Source organism: Hoplias malabaricus, chromosome Y (assembly GCF_029633855.1).
Source record: "Hoplias malabaricus isolate fHopMal1 chromosome Y, fHopMal1.hap1, whole genome shotgun sequence".
NCBI lineage: Eukaryota > Metazoa > Chordata > Actinopteri > Characiformes > Erythrinidae > Hoplias > Hoplias malabaricus.
In genome coordinates, this window is record NC_089820.1 from 9,003,917 (window position 1) to 9,024,188 (window position 20,272).

The 20,272-nt window shown below is 36.5% G+C and overlaps 1 protein-coding gene and 1 pseudogene across 3 annotated transcripts; both read left to right on the forward strand.

Annotated features, from left to right (window-relative positions):
- Positions 1-20,272, forward strand: part of LOC136677908 (uncharacterized) — a 256,856-nt pseudogene that overhangs the window by 67,453 nt on the left and 169,131 nt on the right.
- LOC136679368 (uncharacterized) lies at positions 1,720-19,357 on the forward strand. 3 transcript variants are annotated; one of them, XM_066657857.1, is made up of 7 exons: positions 1,720-1,781; positions 5,068-5,135; positions 9,106-9,405; positions 9,517-9,807; positions 12,369-12,425; positions 15,709-15,898; positions 17,867-19,357. In XM_066657857.1, the coding sequence occupies exons 2-7, from the start codon at positions 5,075-5,077 to the stop codon at positions 17,895-17,897; spliced, it is 930 nt and encodes a 309-aa protein (XP_066513954.1). In that variant the 5' UTR covers positions 1,720-1,781; positions 5,068-5,074; the 3' UTR covers positions 17,898-19,357. The 3 variants fall into 3 exon arrangements, with proteins under 3 accessions (XP_066513954.1, XP_066513956.1, XP_066513955.1); XM_066657858.1 differs by lacking the exon at positions 1,720-1,781 and adding an exon at positions 4,013-4,055; XM_066657859.1 differs by lacking the exon at positions 12,369-12,425.

Consider the following 20,272-nt stretch of genomic DNA (forward strand, 5'->3'; position numbering starts at 1 on the left):
TCTGAGTACAGTTGTTACACAGCACTGCTGTATCTGATCCACCTATACCAGGACAACACACACTAACTCCCCCCCAACATGTCCGTGTCTCTGCAACACTGAGAAGGATCCAGCAGAGACCACAGGACAGAGACCACAAGTTTTCTTTTGGAAAACTTGATTCCATATTGGAATCATATCACAGTGGAATCATAACACAAAGATGGGTTTCACATTTTTGTTTATCATAACATGGATGACTACTATAATATTTATGACTAGAACAATTAATTAATTTTCCAGAACAACAAGAATACTTTGAGTAGCCTTAAGTTTCTTGACAAACACTTTTTGTTACAGATTATTTCAAAGTCAGTGAAAAGACAATAAAAGAGCTCAAAAAATTATGGGAGGCAAAAATGAAAACTATCAAACTAACTTTTTTTTTTAAATAAACAGCAACTTTATATAAAATATGAAATTTAATTAGGCATTATATTATGTATAACAAATAAAGTTGTATAGCAGAGATTTTGAATCTTGAAATTTTGAATCTGGGTGGTTGTATATAAAAGTGAACAAAGAAAATGTTAAGGTGTGTAATGTACAGTGATGCTTGTTTGATATAAAACAGAAAGAGCAGGGTCTAGAAAGTTTCACTATGGGTTTGTGTATTGTTTAGGCTGTATGCCTAGGCTATGTATATAAACCATATATATATATTAAAACCATATGGTGTGTTACACCTAGTGTGAGAGACTCCTGCATGTGCAGTGATGCTTGTTTGATATAAAACTGCATGTTTTTGGAAAGAGGAGGATCTGGAGAGTTCATTTCACTATGGGTTTGTGTTGACTCAATGTATTGTTTAGGCTGTATGCCATTAAATCTATCCTTTATCAATGTTAATGAATTACACCATATGGTGCATAAATGATGTGTCAGACCTATAGTGTAAGAGACTCCTGCATGTGCAGTGACATTTGTTTAAATGTATAAAAGGTATTGTTTAGGCAGTATTACAGTAAAACTTTGTCCATCCTTCATTTATGTGAATGTAGTTGGCCATAATATGTGTGGTGCCCATAATATCCTATATATATGAATATATGTTTGGCATAAAATTATGAAGTTACTTAGAACATTTTATAATATAAAATAGTTAATCCATGTGTATGATCCCTTCTGTAGTTTTATCATTCTGTATACTCGCTCTTGTGACTGCGACGCCATCGTGCCGCTCCATAATAATAATAATAATAATGTAAATACAGCCAAATGTAAATGTAATGTAAATGTACAACAAAATGTAAATAATAGAAACATGTAGAAAAATTTCCCACATCCACAGGGATTTCAAACAAGATAGATAGTGTGTGTGTGTGTGTGTATTATAAATAATTGCAATTTTGTACCAGGTGCACAGCTTTAATATACGTTTATGTATATTATATAATGATTATATAGAAAAATTAGTAAAGATGACTGGCACCCCCTCCAGGGTGTATTCCTGCCTTGCGCCCAATTATTCCAGGTAGGCTCTGGACCCACCGCGACCCTGAACTGGATAAGCGGTTACAGATAACGAATGAATGAATGAATGAATGAAATTAGTAAAGATTTTCAGGTTCAAAAGAAATAAATAAAAAAAATGTTTATTCATAAGACGACACAGGTCTTTTATTTTGAAATGGACGTACGGTAGAAAAAAAAAGCTATTTCCGTATACATATTGTTGGTTATTGTAGTGGCGTGTTGTTGTTTTTTTTCAATAGTTTTAACTGTGCGAGCGTCGGCATTAGGTATGTTTTTAAATGTTTTAAAGTTTTATTCGTGGTTTCGAACTGTTTAAAGATTAATGTGATTACTTGGGGTAGAGCGGCAGTATTAAAAACAGTGCTTAAAAGTTAGCGGTACGTGGGATTTGTGCAATTTCATTAAACTATTTAGAAGAGGTTTCGGGTTGACTTTATCATCTAAATATAATAATTCTCTGAAAAATATGATCCAGAGAGACCGCTTTCGTAACCAGTCAAGCATGTTATAAAGGCAAACTATTGAAGGAATTGGCCTAAATATCAAACTTAGCTGATAGCTAAATACACAATCTGATAACTTCCTGAAGTGCTGAAACAACATGCTTTCAACAATTATTATAACAACATATAATCATTATTAAAAGTAATAATATAATAATACATATCAATTTCCTGAAGCAAATAATAAAAGTAATTGCTACTGGTTGATTGTGGTTCCTAGGCAGATGCTCTGGTAGCCCAAGTGGTTGCTAAGGTGCTCATAAGTGGTTGCTATGGTGTTACTAAGTTGTGGCATTACAGGTGTTTGCTAATGTGTTGTTAGGCAATTCCTACGATTTCTCAGGTGGTTTCTAAAGTGTAGCTAGGCAGTTACTGTGGTATCACATTTGGTTGCAAAGTGGTTGCTATGGTAGCTTAAGTGGTTGCTATGGTAGCTTAAGTGGTTGCTAATAGGGTGGGCGATTAAATTAAATAATGTCACAAATTTTCAGGGTATTGTTGCGAAAGTTATATTCTTGGTGATATAACAGAACATTATTTTTTTTAATTAATTAGAAGAAAAAATACAACAAAATAAATGTTAGCTTTTAAATGATTATAAATAAAACAGTTTCAAATATTCTGTAGAAAAAACAAAAATCTGTAAAAAATTTGTTGTTTTGTACACAACGGCAGATTACCAAAATTCTGAATTTTTATACGGCAAATAATGTAGCTATCAAATCTACCCCACAAAACTAAAGTGCAGCATGCATGCAGAAAATATAAAATGAATTATTCAAATAAATACCTTTTGATGAAACAATAGTAGTTGTGTTTTACTGTTTGTTGTAACATGCTTCCTGCATCTTTTATATATTATGGTTCGGTATACATCTGATATTTTGTAAACAAACCACCTCCACACAAGTGGTTGATAGGTGGGACATAAGTGGTTGCTAGGTGATTGCTATGGCACATCCAGGTGTTTGCTAAGTGTTGCCAGACAGTTTCTAAGGTATCCAAGGTGGCTTTGGATAAATGCTAGGTAGATGGTTGTTATGGTGTCACTGTGCTGTTGCTGTGGTATCTCAGGTGGTTACTAAAGGGTTGCTAGGCAGTTGCTCTTAGGGATGATCATCACAGGGCATCTCATGATACTATATTATCCTGATACTTTGCCCACAATAATGATGATATCACAATACTGTGATTCTGCAATACTCTGTATATTGCAAGATGATTCTCTACGATACATCACGATACAATACAATAGCATCTGTGTAAACGAAGAGGATAACATACTCAGAAAAAGCTAATACCAGGAGTTATGTATTTATTGCTGTCAATTTCACAGAATTTGACTATTTGAATATGGAAGTATGTACAACTGAGTGCATTGCTTTGTCTCTTAACAGTCCAGGCCTTTTTTATTCCATTTTTCGCCTGAAATTACATACACATATCTTGATACTTCCTACTCAGACAGTGAATAAACAGGAGACAGTGTCTATTTGGAGTCTTTATTTACTGCAGAAATACAGTGTATATGTCTTATCTACTCCTTACCAAACAAGAAAAATATTTTGTTTTGTTGTATTTTATTTTGATTTACCTAGTTTAATTCAGATGTTGTGGTAATATGGGGAGGAGTGACCAAGACGTTACCTGAGAGAGGTGTTGTTGAGAAGCAAAAAAGGCTCAGAAGGCAGGCAAATCTCCTTTTTATTTTAGTGTTTATTACCACAAACAAAATTGGCGACAAAATGATGGTATTGCTAGATGGTTGTCATAATGTCACTTGACTCTTGCTTTGGTATTCTGGCGGTTGCTGAGTTGTTGGTGGAGAGTGGCTAAAGTGTCCCAGGTGATTGCTAGGCAGTTGACATGGCATCCCAATTAGTTGCTAATGTGTTGATAAGAGGTTGCTATGGTGTCACTAGGCTGTTGCTTTGATATACCAGATGATCTGCATAGACAGTTTCTTTGGTATCTCATGTGGTTGCTAAGGTGTTGCAAGACTGCTGCTGTCAAATCTAAAGTGGTTGCTAATATATTGTTAAGTTGATGCTTTTGATTTCCTAATGAATGCTAATGTGTTGCTAAAAAGATTAAAGTTAATATAATCCAAAAAGTATTAAAAACTAATAGATGGACTTATAGGTACCTAGCCTAGGCTAGCCTGTGTAAGCTAACCTCTTGCTAGCCTGCTGGCTTTGGTAAAGGAGTCTCTTAAATGAAATTGCTCATTAAGCTTTTCTGATTTACCAGATAGCAAGCAACTGTGAGATTACACCTTGATTGAATAGCTGCTTAAATGTTTCAATGCTATTACAGTCAATAATAATATGAACCTCATCGAAACTTACCTTTAGGTAGTCCTTTGGTCCAAATGTGTGCAAATATTCCTGTTATTTCCCATAATTACCTGTTAAGTTCCATGGTATATTTCCTAACTTTGAAAATTCCCAGAACTGCAAACCTACCGGAGAGGCCAGAGTGGAGTTACAGTTAGTAAGTAGGGCTATAAAGTGAGTTTGGAAGGTTCACTTTTGAGCCTTGTGAAGGTGTCAAAGCAAAACACTAATAAGGGGAAGTGCATGATGACCCCTGTGAAGAGCTAGTGAAGCAGTGACTGATTTGGGTAAACATGCGCAGAGCATAATGAGTAACCTTTGGTGTTAGGTGTTGCTCGTGGTTGATCGGATCATAAATGGCCTCAGCAGCCCCATTGGTTAGGGTTAGGATTTAAATGTCCAATGATAGATGATTACAGGAATGTTGTGGTTGCAGGTAAGAAGAGAGTGGGGTGGACCCTATGTGAATCTCTAAGGGATTGGCATAGGATATTTTACATCTTAACCTGTGTATAATTACAATTAAGTTTTAAAGTATTTACAAATCATAGCATTATGGTTTTATTTACATTTTGTACAATGTCCCACTTTTTGCTTGAAAAATTACCTGTTGTTAAATTTGCTTTTAATATTATTATTTCACTTATTTCATTCATGCTTTTATATGATTTTGTTCTTATTTGTTTATAAATGTTTATATTTATTTTTTGAAGTTGCAAGATGAGTTCCTGTATATGTTTTTCCTGTGTCATTGTCTGCCAGCTCATTGCATTAATCAATGGTAAGTACTGCGCATTAACAACCGTCTACTCTTCTTAAAGATATAACTTATGTGTTTACATTTCATATAGGATATTTTGATATGTTCTAGACTTTTTAAAGGAGCAGTCAGACATTTTTGCCACCAGAATGTAGCAAAATATTTATGAAAATGTTATAGTTTTTAATTTTAATTTTTTTTATTTTTTTTTAAATTGTCACACAAAGCCAATTTTTCCATTTATAAAAATCAGAAATTTCCTTTATGCAGTGGTGTAACAGATCACAGATTATTCATGATCCATTTGGATTGCTTTGTGCTTGGGACACACATGAACCACTGAGTATGGGTAGAAGACGGTTTAAGTGCTCCTTTACGGTTTGTAAGCACTGTGTCATGAGCACAGCCCTACATTTGCATCAGAAGGCCAGCATCACATATGGGCAGGGGTGTCCTCAGCCCTCCCAAGTATGTGTCTTGCCTCTCCAATCAAACATTAAGAATTTTTCATGCCATGGCAAGATAGCACAAAAAATATCAGTACTAATTCTAATAACTTCTGATTGGGTGTGCAGTCTTAAAGCCCACCTCCAAAGTTGCTCATTACCCACCAATAATATTAATGCTCATTGGACAATAGGCTTTAAATCCTGCCCAGATGCACAAATTGAATGGAGTGTGGGTGTGTGTGGTTGGCTTTGCATTTGCACAGGAAAATAAAAACATCTGACCTTTTTTGGACATTTTATTGGACATTATTAGTGCATTTTTAAAAGCTCGACTAATATGATGATGCTGATTGCTTGATGATAAAACTAAAACACAGTCCAGTCTATAAGACACACCTACCTCATTGGTCCATGTTGTAGATGTAAAGTCAGACAGTAGCTCATCTGTTGCTGTACAGTTTTTGTTGGTTTTCCTCTAGTCCTTCATCAGTGGACACAGGACGCTGTTGGCTGGATATTTTTGGGTGGTGCACTATTCTCAGTGACACTAAAGACCAGAGCACACTGACAGGAACAACATGAATCAACACAAACACAAATATTTTGTCTGTGTGCCACAGCTGTTTGTGTTTGGTTGAATCTGACATGTTGATTTTGTGTTTATTTGTGTTTGAATTTCAAATAGTTGGCCATGAATTACTGTGAAACACTGGTTCGATGTGGTGTCACACAGGGTTCTATGCATTTTTAACGGGAGCTGTTGGGTTCGTCGGTCGCACTCGCAAAGCAAAACGTAAAAGCAGTATCATCGTGTTCAAAATGAGCATTTTTTTTCATGCCCAGGCGTAGCCATCTGAAGTGGGAGCATGTGTTCACATCCGTCACAATATATTAATAAATCTACATTAATCTAATAACAAAGATTATTTAATTTACTGTTTTCTTTTTGTTGTCGGTTTCTTCAGGTTTGTTTGGTCTATTGGTCACTGACAGTAATTTTTCAAAACATTATAAAACAGCTGCCAACAGTTATACAGTTATAAAAAGCAGCAGTGTAATCAGGACTGAAACAAGTGATGACCTGATTAAATAGTTACAGTTAGACTCAACAATGATCCACCACACTGGTGCTCAGTGTCAGAATCACTTTACTGGCTGCTGTGCTGAGGAATTTGTTCTCTGCATTTAACCCAATTAGTGCAGTGAAACACACATTTACACTCACACTAGTGAAGTAATATACACTCACACAGTGAGCACACATGCCAGGAGTGGTAGGCAGCCCTAGCTACGGTGCCCGGGGAGCAGTTGGAGTTAGATGCCTTGCGACTCTGAGATGTATTCGCATGCAGCAACATTAATGATATTAGTTAGGTTCGGCGTGAGGAGAGATACTGTGTACTTCATTAACATGTGATTTGTTTCTCTTTTCATTAGCTTTTGGTAATGTGTAAACAGTCAGCTCTGAATTCTTTCTGAATCTGTTTGTAAAGTCAGTTGTTGTCCATTTGAAATGTGAGATGAGTTTGAGATGTGTTTCCCTGCATTCACACTGAACACTCTGAACACTAATGTTGCCACTTACTCAGTCTTTATGCAACTTAGTAGGTGTAACCGTAGTGACATCCGCCAGCTGTGACGTTCCCCATACCTTTGATACCCATGATTTTCAGTAACATGAATGGTGTGCCTCCATTCCCTTAGTTTAAAAAAAAATTGCAGCCAAAACTCTCCACCATGTTGTCATGCCCTGCAGGGACCAGAGGCAGAAACAGACAAAATTTAACTGTTGCACTGTTGATGTAGAGTTGAAAGTTGTGCGGATGCCAGGATGTCATTGCTGCTCTTTTTAAATTAGAATGGACAGCTGATAAATGCCAGTTACTGCTCCAAATTTAAAGTGGAAAAGAGAGTTAATTAATTAAATTAATAAATTAATTTCACTTCCAGTGTCTGAACCAGGGATGCACATAAGCGAAGTTTCTTTTAGTGCAGCCAACAGCAGGACAAGACAAGACTGCTCAGGCCAGGAGAACTTGGTAGTGTTTCTGCAAGGAACCTTTTCTGAATACTAGTGTTGTATATACTAATACATTGTATATGTATGTATATGTAATACTAGTTATGTATACTAATACATAACACCAAAGTTTAATATTTAAAATGTGTTCCAAGAGCATGACCACAAAGTATGAAGTTCAGTATTATGATGGTTTCTCTTGCAATGTCTTCTGGGGGTTGAAGGCCACACACATTCATCAGTGGTGTCTGGTCCTGCCCAGACACGCCCTGGCTATATCACAATTTTAGACGGTGAAAAATCTAAATTCTTTGCAATGAAATGTTCTGTTTGAACTGTGTGACAATTTTCCAAATTTTTTTAGCCCAAAATATGTTTCTTTGCTAGATATTCAATCCATACCCTTTTTATTAATTTGCTTATAGTGGAATGTTTAAAACACGTCCACCGCTCTGGACGTGTGCTCACTGCCTTTATTGTTCACTAGTGTGTGTGTGTGTGTGTGTGTGTGTGTGCATATAAACTTGTGTTTATCTGCACAGATTTGGTGAGATGCGGAGAACAAATTTCTTTGTGTGCATGTGGCCAATAAAGTGATTCTAATTGTAAATTTCAGTTCAACTTCAGGGGCATTAAGTATTATAAGCGATGTGAATCACTTACCTGCTTTGGTGTAAATGAGTGTGACAACTGCACTGGGTGGCAACAAAAAGACAACCCACAAAAATGTATTGGTTTTGCAGGTTGTGGCCACAGACCATTACTCTCTTCTCTTCAGACTGATTTTTGTTTAGCTTTGTATTTTGCTAATGTCTTTGACACTACTGGAAGCATGATGCGATACCTTCAGCCCACTGAAGCTGCACAGGTATTCCAGCTCCTCCAGGTGTGCATGTCCATATGTGCTGTTTGAAGGTTTGCTGTCTCTATCAGCACACTCTGAAGGGCATGGAGGAGATACCATGACACAGGCCATTAGGAGAGCTGGACAGGACCATAGAAAAGAGTCAAGACAGCAGCTGGATTGGCGCCTGCTCCTTTCTCTTTTTTCCCAGGAGAAAAACAGCCAGAGCCCTAAAAATGAGTGATTTTGAATCCAGCCTCAGTGGGTTTATGATTTTGGTTTAAGTTGAACTTTTTCCAGAGAACGAACAAATCACAGATTTTTTTTTTTTTTACATTTTTTTAAAATTTTATTTTATTTTAACGTTTTACCTAATGTCCCAATTTCTTTGGAAATGAAGTTGTAGCACCTGAATGTCAGTAGCTATGGTACAGAAACTCTGATACATACAGGCAACTAGGTGTCAGTAGAGCAACACTCTCATGTGGAGATTAATGGAGAAAATGACTGACAGCTCCTTTAATATCCTAAAAAATTATACTGTTATTATGTTATGATATGTTTTGACAAAGAGGGAATAATGCAATGAAACTCTATGATTAGAAGTTTTCACATGTTTATGGTGGAATGTTAATGTCCTTTAACACATGCTCTGTCTCTTTTATTTTACTCTCTCAGTGGCTTACACAGCTGTTCTTCCAGTGAAGGTGAAGCTCCATGACAATGTTTCTCTCCCCTGCAATGAGAGCTGTTCTGGTGTGGTCAGATGGACCTTTTTTCATCAATCCACTGATGTTCTGGCTGAGTGTGATCAGACTTCATGCAGATCATTAAAAGAGGGTTTTCAGATGTCCCATGATCAATATTTGAAAGGAGATTTCTCCCTCAGAATTAATAATGCAGATTTCAGCAAGAGAGCCCGGTACACCTGTGATTGTGATAATGTGGATCTCTGTGATTGGCATCTTCAAATTGAGCGTAAGTTTTCCTGTGTTCTCAACTCATTGTCACTGATAGTCATTTACTGTGAGTATATTTTTTATAACAACTGCAAGCAACTGAATTTCTGATGGTGATCTTTTTTCTCAGCATTGAATACTTCACATCAAATAATATCCACCCAGCCTCTGGTGCTGCCGTTGGATGTTTCAGAGCCAGTGGAGGTGATTTATAATAGCACAGATGGAGCTACACCTTCCAGAGCTCAGATCTGTTCAGTGGATGGACACATACTACAATGTAAACCTGAGTATAAAGAGAGAGTTTCACTTTCAGCTGCCCTTGAGTTTAGAGGAATGAGTCCATCTGACAGTGGAGTGTACACCGTACGGGACATTGTTAATAAAGAGGCCATTCACATCTACACAGTGAAGGTTGAAGGTATGTATTTTTCTTTTTAATTTATTTAAAATAGTTGCGAGACAGCAACAATTATTAATTTTTAGATAATGTGGAATTGAGTTTCGAGGAACAGCACTGTAAGCATTTTGTCAGTTTTAATATATTATTTTCCAACAAGAAGTTTACACTCCTGTGTAGAATTTTTAAACTTTTATTATTAGTGTCTGAGACATAAAATGTGTAATATGTAGAACAGGCCTTTTTAAACTAAAATGAACCCTACATGCTCTGGAATCCTCCCAGAATCCAAAAACACACACTTATAGGTTGATTGGGTACTTTAAAAGTGTCCATAGGTGTGAGTGTGTGTGAAAATGTGTGGTGCCCTGTGTTGGACTGTTGCAACATACATGTGATGGACTATGATGTATCATACTATGTTAGAGCAGCTGACTTTTAGCTTCACCAGTAATACACTGTAGCTCTGTAATTGCTCTGTAATTGCCAGTGATTTTAGTTAGTGTCTAAACTGTCACTAAAATATGAGCTTGTAAATACTGAAATATTTTAAATGAAAATATTTTAATTATTTTGTTTTGAAGGCAATGTCTATGATTGTGGGGAGCTGCAGTTATCTTTGGTTTATTTATGTTCAGAATGGTATGTTTAAGGAGAAAAAGCGACTCTTTTGTGCAGACCCAACTCCAATCCAGTCTGATTGATAGCCTGCTGTCAGTCGGACGCTAGGATCTTTTTCTACTTAGCTAGCGCTAACTGCAGGCAGGCTGTCGGGTGCCGGGGTGGGACCTGATGAAGTGGAAGATAACAGAGCAGCAGGGGTGTTTATTAATGCCTTTTCAATTAAATTTGCAGCCTCCCTTAAGAGTTTAGGGCACCTTTTCACCCTGAACTCTTACTTTTGTCATTTTGCCCTCGTAAAACTATCATTAGTATATCAATCTAACGTACGTAATCAATCTGTCTTGTCATAATGTGCCAAACAATCTTACTGGATCGGAGTTAGGCCCGTCCACTGACAGATGAGGGATGTTGACAGATCTAATTATTCCATGGTGCGAGGCTGCAAGGCACATTCAATAAATATATAAATAGTTAAATAATTAATAGGATGATACCGATTAAATAAATGACAAAATATTTTAAGCTTTTATATTAAAATTTAATTATTCAATAGATCATTTAATTAATTATAATTTTTAATAAATTAACTTTTATTTATTTATTTATTTAATATTGCCACAAAAACCGAGAGAGTAAGAAAAATTTGCCTACCAAACAGAGATTATTTTACTCATTTACACACCCTGGGGCTTCGTAAACAAATTACACTGGTTTCGAGCACACACACAGACTGGAGAGCTAGCACATGGTGAAGAAACACCTTCCAACTTTATTAAAAGTGTCTTTTGATGATAATCATGAACTATGCCTTTTTCTGTTGATATAAATTATTTTAGTGAGATTTATGCTTAACCTCAGAGGAATATTGTTTTACCAGATATTCAGCTTGCCATAAAACAGCAAATATTAAATTTTCATCTTCCTTTTTGTCAGTTAATTGATAACGCACACACTTACCCCAGCGGTCGGTCTTCATGATGTGAAAACTGTTATACTGACACCTAGTGGCTTGGATATAATGGAGATTAGACATATTTTATACAAGGCTGCCCCATAAGGGAAACCAAATCTATGGTGCATTAGCTGGTTAATTCGGGGACTATTAAGCAGTCTGATCCCATGCCTTGACAGTTGCATACATATAAGATGAGTGGGCTTTTAAAATTTATCTACAAGGTGGAGGAATGAGGTAGGTGTGTCTAAAAGAGTGGACAGTGAGTGGACACAGTGTTTAAAAGACTGAGTGGCACTACTGTGTCTGATCCACTCATACCAGCGCCACACACACACACTATCACCCCAGAACCACATAATTGTCACTGCAGAGTTGAGAATGATCCACCACCCAAATCATACTTGCTCTGTGGGGTCCTGAACAAGAACATGGTGTTAGGAGGCTAACAATTTATGCAATAGATGGACTACAGTTTGCTATTGTAGAATTATGAAAACCACTTTGTGATTTTATTTATTTTTCCCCAAGAATCTGCTGTGGGGTTTAATGGTGTTAGTGACTGTGGGATGTCCAGACCTCTAGTGAGAGATCCTCTGTATAGCTCAGCTTTTTCAGTTATTCATATTTATTAAAGCAATCTCTTTGCAGTAACTTTTTAGTCTTCAAAGTGAATCTCATGAATGTCTGATATTTAGAGAATAGAGATACTAAACTAAACATCTGTAGCCACTTATTCATTTTAGGGTCGCGGTGGGTCCTGCCAGGGCCTGTCCTTCACAGGGTGACACACTCTTACACATTCACTCACACACTCACAAACCAACATGAGTTTTTGGAATGTGGGAGGAAACCAGAGCACTCAAAACTCCTCACACACAGTCACTCAGAGTGGGGCTTGAACCCACAACTAACAGGTCCCTGGAGCTGTGTGACAGGGACACTACCGGCTGCACCCCCATGCACCACTGCATAGTGATATGTTTTAATTTTTTTTTTTTTATAGGAGGTGGTGAAAAACATATCTCTAAGGATTCAAGAACCAAGCGCAGTATTTTATCTGGTATACATTTTTTTTTAATTCATTCATTCATTGTCTGAAACCACTTATCCAATTCAGGGTCACGGTGGGTCCGAAGCCCAACCGGAATCACTGGGTGCAAGGCTGAATCACTAGGCAAGGAGGGGGCAGTTTTTTTTCTGGTTTGTTTAATAAGAACATTAAAAATATTCAGTATGATAAAGCCATTGCATATAGTGTCCAAAAATATTGATTTGAGTTATGGTTCACATACTGTCAAAAACATTCTTCATCAACACTTACCGATTTCTCGCAACATTCAATTTCTAACAGCACCACAGTCCGCATTTACCTTTTGCCTGAATAAGAACACTTCTCATTTCTGAGCTCTGGTCCTGTTTGAATGGAGGGTAGGATCTAGTCCACCATTGGCAGCTGGAAATAAGCCCCACCCCTGAGTACATTCTACACACACTTTTACATCAGCAGAAGCCCATGAATTTTACCATCACACACAAAATTTGCCCCTCACCCTGCACCATGCCATCGAATACACACACTCACACATCATGCAGATATAGTATTCGCCCCTTGCCCTGCAGTTCAGCAGACCCACCACTATCTGATAGAAAGCATGTCTCGCTGCAGCCTGTAGGAAAGAGGAGTTGGATGTTGACATCAAACTAAACCGATATCAAACTCTGCCTTGTCCAACCTTGCATATGCTCAGCCTCCCACTCATGTTCAAGAAAGACTGTGTGGTACTTGATATGCCTATATAACACTCATGTGCTAAAGAAGCACCGGATAGCACTTGAAATACACATATCTTCACTGTCCAATTAAAAACATGTATCTTCCAAAATACTAAGTTTACAAAAGAAGGGAAAAACTTAAAATTTCTATAGAGGTCAATGTAAAAAAAGTTTTATTGCAAGTAATTTTGGAGCATCTCTATTTGTCCATTCATCATGAAATTTTCACACAACGTGGAAGACAGCTGCTGTGTTCAAAAGATGTAGTAAACTAAAAATAAGCAAAAATGGAGATACCTGTTTTTAATTGGACAGCGACAACATAAAGCTGAATTGTATTGAACTGTATTGAAGAAGCGCATTGTAGCGTTAAAGTTACCTTTTAACCTGTTAATAGGTGTTTCATGTCTCTTATTCATTTTTAGGCTGTACATTGTTTTGTCTTTTTCCATTGAGGTTCTCGATTTTTGTCTTTGTTGTCGATGACTGGTAGACTACTGTTATGAATTGTAGAGAATACAGCTGGGAGGATTCACTTTTCATTCATTTGTTGTACTCCGTTCAGTTAACTTGTTCTCCCAATAGCCACAACGGGTGGCCTCATAAATATTAAATATAAAGTTTTATACAACTCTGGCTTTGTCAACTATGATGTATTGGTTGGTTAGTGTGGTGTATTAAAGCAGCAGCAGGTGTTGAAATCCATGTCTATAAAGTATAGGCTATTGAGCAATTAATTATTGCCTATAATAATTAATTATATATTACTTGCAAATATATTTAATCCTCTGTGTTGTGAGTTCCTATTAAAAATTACAATTATTCACAAAGGACAGAGATGCAAGTTGTTTCATAACTGATCATTATTACTCCTTATGTGGTATTTCTATTCAAGCACACGCAAGCTGATCCCACAAGTGTTCAGTGGGATTGAGGTCAGGACTGCTGGCAGGCCATTCCATCCCCTCCACTCCCATATTCTTAGCAGTTCAAACAGCACTCTCAATACATCATACAAAACTCTTGGTATTCTGCACTGTAGAGTTTTTAAGTCACTACAGGTTTGAAATTTGGGAATTATTAATCAGAGTTCAACCTGCTCCGGTTTACTCCCATGGTCCAAAAACACATGTTGGTAGGTGGATTGGCTACTTAAGTGTCCATACGTGTGAATGTGTGAGTGTGTTTCGCTCTGTGAAGAACTGGCGCCCCTTCCAGGGTGTGTGCCCAGTGATTCTGGGTAGGCTCAAGACCCACAGCGATCCTGAATTGGATAATTGATTACAGATGTGGTGGAAAAATCATGACAGAAAATAAGACACTCTTTGAGTCTCTGAGTCGGCATCAAGTGAGACAGCATTTATTAATTAACGTGAGAGAGGGACGTGCGCGCAACGCTGTTTTTCACCTCTCTGCTGACCATTTTTGATCAGCGTCTTTTTATACATGGAAAACCCTTTGAAGTACACCATCTGTTCACTCTTTTACATTTCAGTCATCTTTCGCTGTATCCTGTTCTCAAAACTCAGAGTTTCCCACCATTTGTTTTCCCCTATCTCCTGTATTTCTAACACCTTTCCAGACGTGACCTGTGCCTCCCCCTCTACCTCTGTGGTCTGGAGACAAAGGGAGTTGATTGAAGGGAAAGGTGTCGATATGTTATTTGAAACACACACATAAGTCTGCGGTCTCACACAGAGAATTAGGAATAAAACAATTTCAGTTTACACAAGCATGCGTGGCCATTGCTGATTAAATATCTCTATTGATTATGAATCATTTATATAAACAAATTTCCATCACACAGACAATGAATGAATGAATAATCAAACCCATGTAATAAGAAATAAAAACATCCTAACAGTGTGTTGAAGTATCATAATACTACTTTTTACTTACTGTCAAGAGATTTATAATTATAATGATTTACAATTTTTATTTACTTACCGACGTGATGGGTAATATATTTCTTCAATGAACTTCTACTTCTGCTTGAAATTTTTGTCTCATGGGGTGAATGTGAGCTGTGTTTGAATTTAGGAGGGTAGTGAACGATTTTGGGACATTACTATAAAAGTGCACTATGTAGTGAATAGGGCACAATATTGGACACAGAAATAGTACTGAAACTTGATGTGGCTTCTGACTAAAAGTGAGGGCGGGATTGGATGTGGACACCTTCCTATGAGAGGCTTCTCTCTGATACACACACACACACACACACACACTGCTGAAATGTAGGGCAAGTGGTGAATACCGTGTGTGTTTGTGTATCAGACGGTGAACTGCAGTGCGGGGGAGCGAGTTGGAATGAAGAATGACACTTTCTATAAACAAACCAAGGTTTAGATTAAAACGAATGCCAAAAATCTAAATGTATAGAGTCTAAAATTAACTTGATATTAATCTGCATTCCTATTGTAATATGCTCTGTCCAGTACAGCTGCATTTTCCACTGTGAGGTGTAATGTGTCTGGTATATGGTGTCTCCATGAACAGGGCTATTTTATTACAACTGAATGTGATGCTGCTTTATAGCTTGACAGATGTTGTGTGTGTTTGTTTTTCAGTACCATGTACAGACGCTGGACTTGAAACTGACACTGTACCACGTTGGATGTTCACACTGTCCATGGTCCTGATGGGTGCTCTCCTTGCTGTGCTTCTGATATCAGGGGTGGTGATTGTGCAGCAAAAGAAAGAAATTCAGAAGCTTAGGAACCAAAGATATGTAACAGTTACTACACACACAAATTCAATGTAAGCACTTACAAATATGTAAAATACAATGCATTTATTAAATGTGTGTTTTTAAGGTTGTTTAAATAGGTTATTAACTGTTTATTTATAAATGTCCTAAATATTTATATTCGTCCCAGCTAACATCTATAACAAAACAAAAAGCAAATGAAGGAGACAATACTCAACCTACAGGCTTGGAGCATGAGAGACAATATTGAGTTTTCTGGCATCCTCAAATATCCAGCCAAAATCCGGAGGAAACCCTCCAGGAATTTTAAACTCAAACTGCCCCACCGACAGAGCTAAAAACATAACATTATCTCTTATCTTCTGAATTTGTTTGTTTTTTGTTTCTTTATTTTTATAACAATTAATGTTTTTTCTCTCTTCTACCAACATTTAAAAGTATATAATATCTCGCACACGCATTAAGAAAGCTGAAAATTACTAGCCATTATTATTATTAGCCATTGCTGATTAAATATCTCTATTGATTATGAATCATTTATATAAACAAATTTCCATCACACAGACAATGAATGAATGAATAATCAAACCCATGTAATAAGAAATAAAAACATCCTAACAGTGTGTTGAAGTATCATAATACTACTTTTTACTTACTGTCAAGAGATTTATAATTATAATGATTTACAATTTTTATTTACTTACCGACGTGATGGGTAATATATTTCTTCAATGAACTTCTACTTCTGCTTGAAATTTTTGTCTCATGGGGTGAATGTGAGCTGTGTTTGAATTTAGGAGGGTAGTGAACGATTTTGGGACATTACTATAAAAGTGCACTATGTAGTGAATAGGGCACAATATTGGACACAGAAATAGTACTGAAACTTGATGTGGCTTCTGACTAAAAGTGAGGGCGGGATTGGATGTGGACACATTCCTATGAGAGGCTTCTCTCTGATACACACACACACACACACATACACACACACTGCTGAAATGTAGGGCAAGTGGTGAATACCGTGTGTGTTTGTGTATCAGACGGTGAACTGCAGTGCGGGGGAATACTGTATGTGTATCAGACTATTGGTGTGTATAGGGATGTAAAACCTGCAGGCTTCTTATGACGCAGCAGGGCATGTAGCATGTACTCAGTGGGTGGGGCTTCTCTCCAGCAGCCAATGGCTGACTAGACGACACCCTCCTGTCAAAACAGGACCAGAGCTCAGAAGTAAGAACATTTTCAAAGTGAAAGGTTTTGCAACTGTTAGCGAGACTGAAAGTGCACTGAAAAGGGCAAATACAACATAAAGAGTAAATATGGAAATATTCTCTTTATAAAGCTGTTTTTAAAACTCTTGATGTTAATAACAATTCTCTTGATTTTTTGCTAAATTTATTTTTTTCTCAGTTATAGATACTGCTTTTTGGTTTTCAAAATTTTTGACACGATTTTGACACCATACTTACTAGGCATGTGAAATATTTACATTGAAGCAGGCACTTCTAATTTCTTTAAAAATAAATTACTGTATGTACCTTAATGGATTGTTATTTAGCTCATTATTACATGTCTTTTTCTTTTTGTAAATTATTTCTCATATGTTTATGATGAATTAGCTCATAAAACATGATAAAGTAACTTAAAATCACTAGTTCCCAAACCTTGAGGTGCATGTTGGCGTTTAATGCAACAGAAAAATCTCAAAATGTGTGTTTTTTTTTTTTTGCCTTTTATAAAAATAGGGAGCGAGTTGGAATGAAGAATGACACTTTCTATAAACAAACCAAGGTTTAGATTAAAACGGATGCCAAAAATCTAAATGTATAGAGTCTAAAATTAACTTGATATTAATCTGCATTCCTATTGTAATATGCTCTGTCCAGTACAGCTGCATTTTCCACTGTGAGGTGTAATGTGTCTGGTATATGGTGTCTCCATGAACAGGGCTATTTTATTACAACTGAATGTGTTGCTGCTTTATAGCTTGACAGATGTTGTGTGTGTTTGTTTTTCAGTACCATGTACAGACGCTGGACTTGGAACTGACACTGTACCACGTTGGATGTTCACACTGTCCATGGTCCTGATGGGTGCTCTCCTTGCTGTGCTTCTGATATCAGGGGTGGTGATTGTGCAGCAAAAGAAAGAAATTCAGAAGCTTAAGCTTAACCAAACTTAAACCCTAACCCTCACCCGCATTAAGAAAGCTGAAAATTAAGATGCATAACCATCACGTCACACCCAATAACCTGACATGTCACAGCTAAAATCATCTCATGGAATATCTATGGTATTGGATCCCAGAAAATAAATTTAAGATACAGAATCACTTAAAAGCAAATATATGCCTTGTATAAAAAAACCCGCTTAACAGAATCTAAAAAAAAAAAACAAGCTACATTTACTCAATTTTAGCCATTTTTTGGTAGTATTTTTAGCTCACTATAATTACAAAGAGGGGTAGACAGACATTCTAATAAATAAACAAAAAAATCAATTTTATTCATACACACTACTACTATCACAGACACTAAAGGCCAATTTATTATAACAAATATTAATGTTTATTTGTTAACAATTATGAAATTACTATTGCAAATATCTATGTTCCCAATATAGACAAGTTTTTATGTCCCCCTTGGTGCGGGGTCCGCTTTTCGGCATGCCTTCTTCCATTTCTTACGATCAAGGGCATCCTCAGGACTGACGTTGACGGCCTTCATATCCTTAGGCCAATGTCGTCTGATTAGGCTCCATGGGTGTGGTGTTTGTAAATATGGGGTCAAAAAATTGTATTTATTACTTGTGTATATCTTTGTATATGGTTTTTGGTTAAATACACCAATATTGTTGGGGACATGTCACTTATGTCCATGCTAATTCTACGCCCTTGCAATATAGCATCTATAGCCTTCATTTTTCTACAGTTATTTTTTTTCCATGAATGTAACTCTTTTGTACATTTTGATAAGAAATCTTTTAGTTCGGAATATATATTTTTTGAAAACACTTTGATTATTTGATTAATTTGTATGTTACCTTTATAGATTTACTGAAAAAAAGCAAATGAACTATTTTCAAGTGTTGTTTTATTTTAGTATATTTATTTTTCTGTACATTAACAGTGCACCTGCCAAAGCAAACTCAACTAAACAAAAGCTATATGTATCTTAAGAAACATAATTAACATTGTTTTGCTTCCTTTATCGTTTCTAGTGTGAATTTCAAATACAAATGAACTTCCAAGATCTTACATGATGACATTTGAGAAGTTGAATTCCAATGGTTCTTTAGTTTTTATGCACTGTTTTAAAATGTATTTGATCTTAGAACCCTGCGTTGAGAAATTCTCACAATCATTGCACTAATGGTAATACAGCATACAAATAGATAAACTGAGAACGTTTTGTTTGTTGAAAAAATATTTACTCATCTTCCATTTTGAATTTGAGGACAGCATCAGATACCAAAAATAATGTGAAAGGGTCATGTTTACCATTGTGTAAATAAACTGTAATAAATGTATGATGTGATCTTACATTTTATTTCCAAGAGTTTGTCTTTTGTAGGAAGTTTAAGTCTGTCCTGTATGTGTAGACTGAATTCTCTACACATTGCTCTGTTTACCCACTTGACAAATTACTTAGATTAGCTCACAAGTTAATTGTTAATTAGTTAATGAGTTGAATTTGTTGTGCTACATAAGATGGAGACTAAATCAGCCTGGAGAACATATTCCCACTGCTCCACATCCCGATGCTAAGGGCTAGCCCATGCTTGGCATCGAGCATGGGGACAGCCAGCATACTGTAATTGGGTTGAGCATGAGCTACCTTTGAATGCTGTGCTACATGGGCCATGAGTGGGGCTAAAGTTCAAGACTCTACTTTTAGATAAGAAACATAATTGTACCATATTCTATATTAATTGTAGATTTTTAAGTTGATCTAAACACCCTATTTCATCTCCAGGACTTCATTTTTAAAAATAATTATATTTTAATGTATTATTATATTGTGCATTTACTATAACAAAAGCTTACATATATTCATAACTCCTTCTGTAGAAGAGGATCTTTAGAGGACATAACTGGACTTTAAAACCACTGTAGCACCTTTAGAATTAGATTTACATTAAATTATACTACATACTACTAACTTTAATGACAATAATGTACCTCTACAGTACCTTTTTCTTCTAAAATGGGTTGATCTCTTCATGCCAAGTGATGGGCTGAACCACTTTAAAAAACCACAAAATATTAGTGACCACCGCTTCACTGTCAATTTTATTAATGCCTGCCAGTTCCACTGCAAACATGTTAAATGTAGATGCTTGCCCAGGGGCCCTCTGTGTCAAAAAGTGACAGGGCCACATTATTGGATGTGCACTTCACCTCATGAACATAATTAACTCCATAT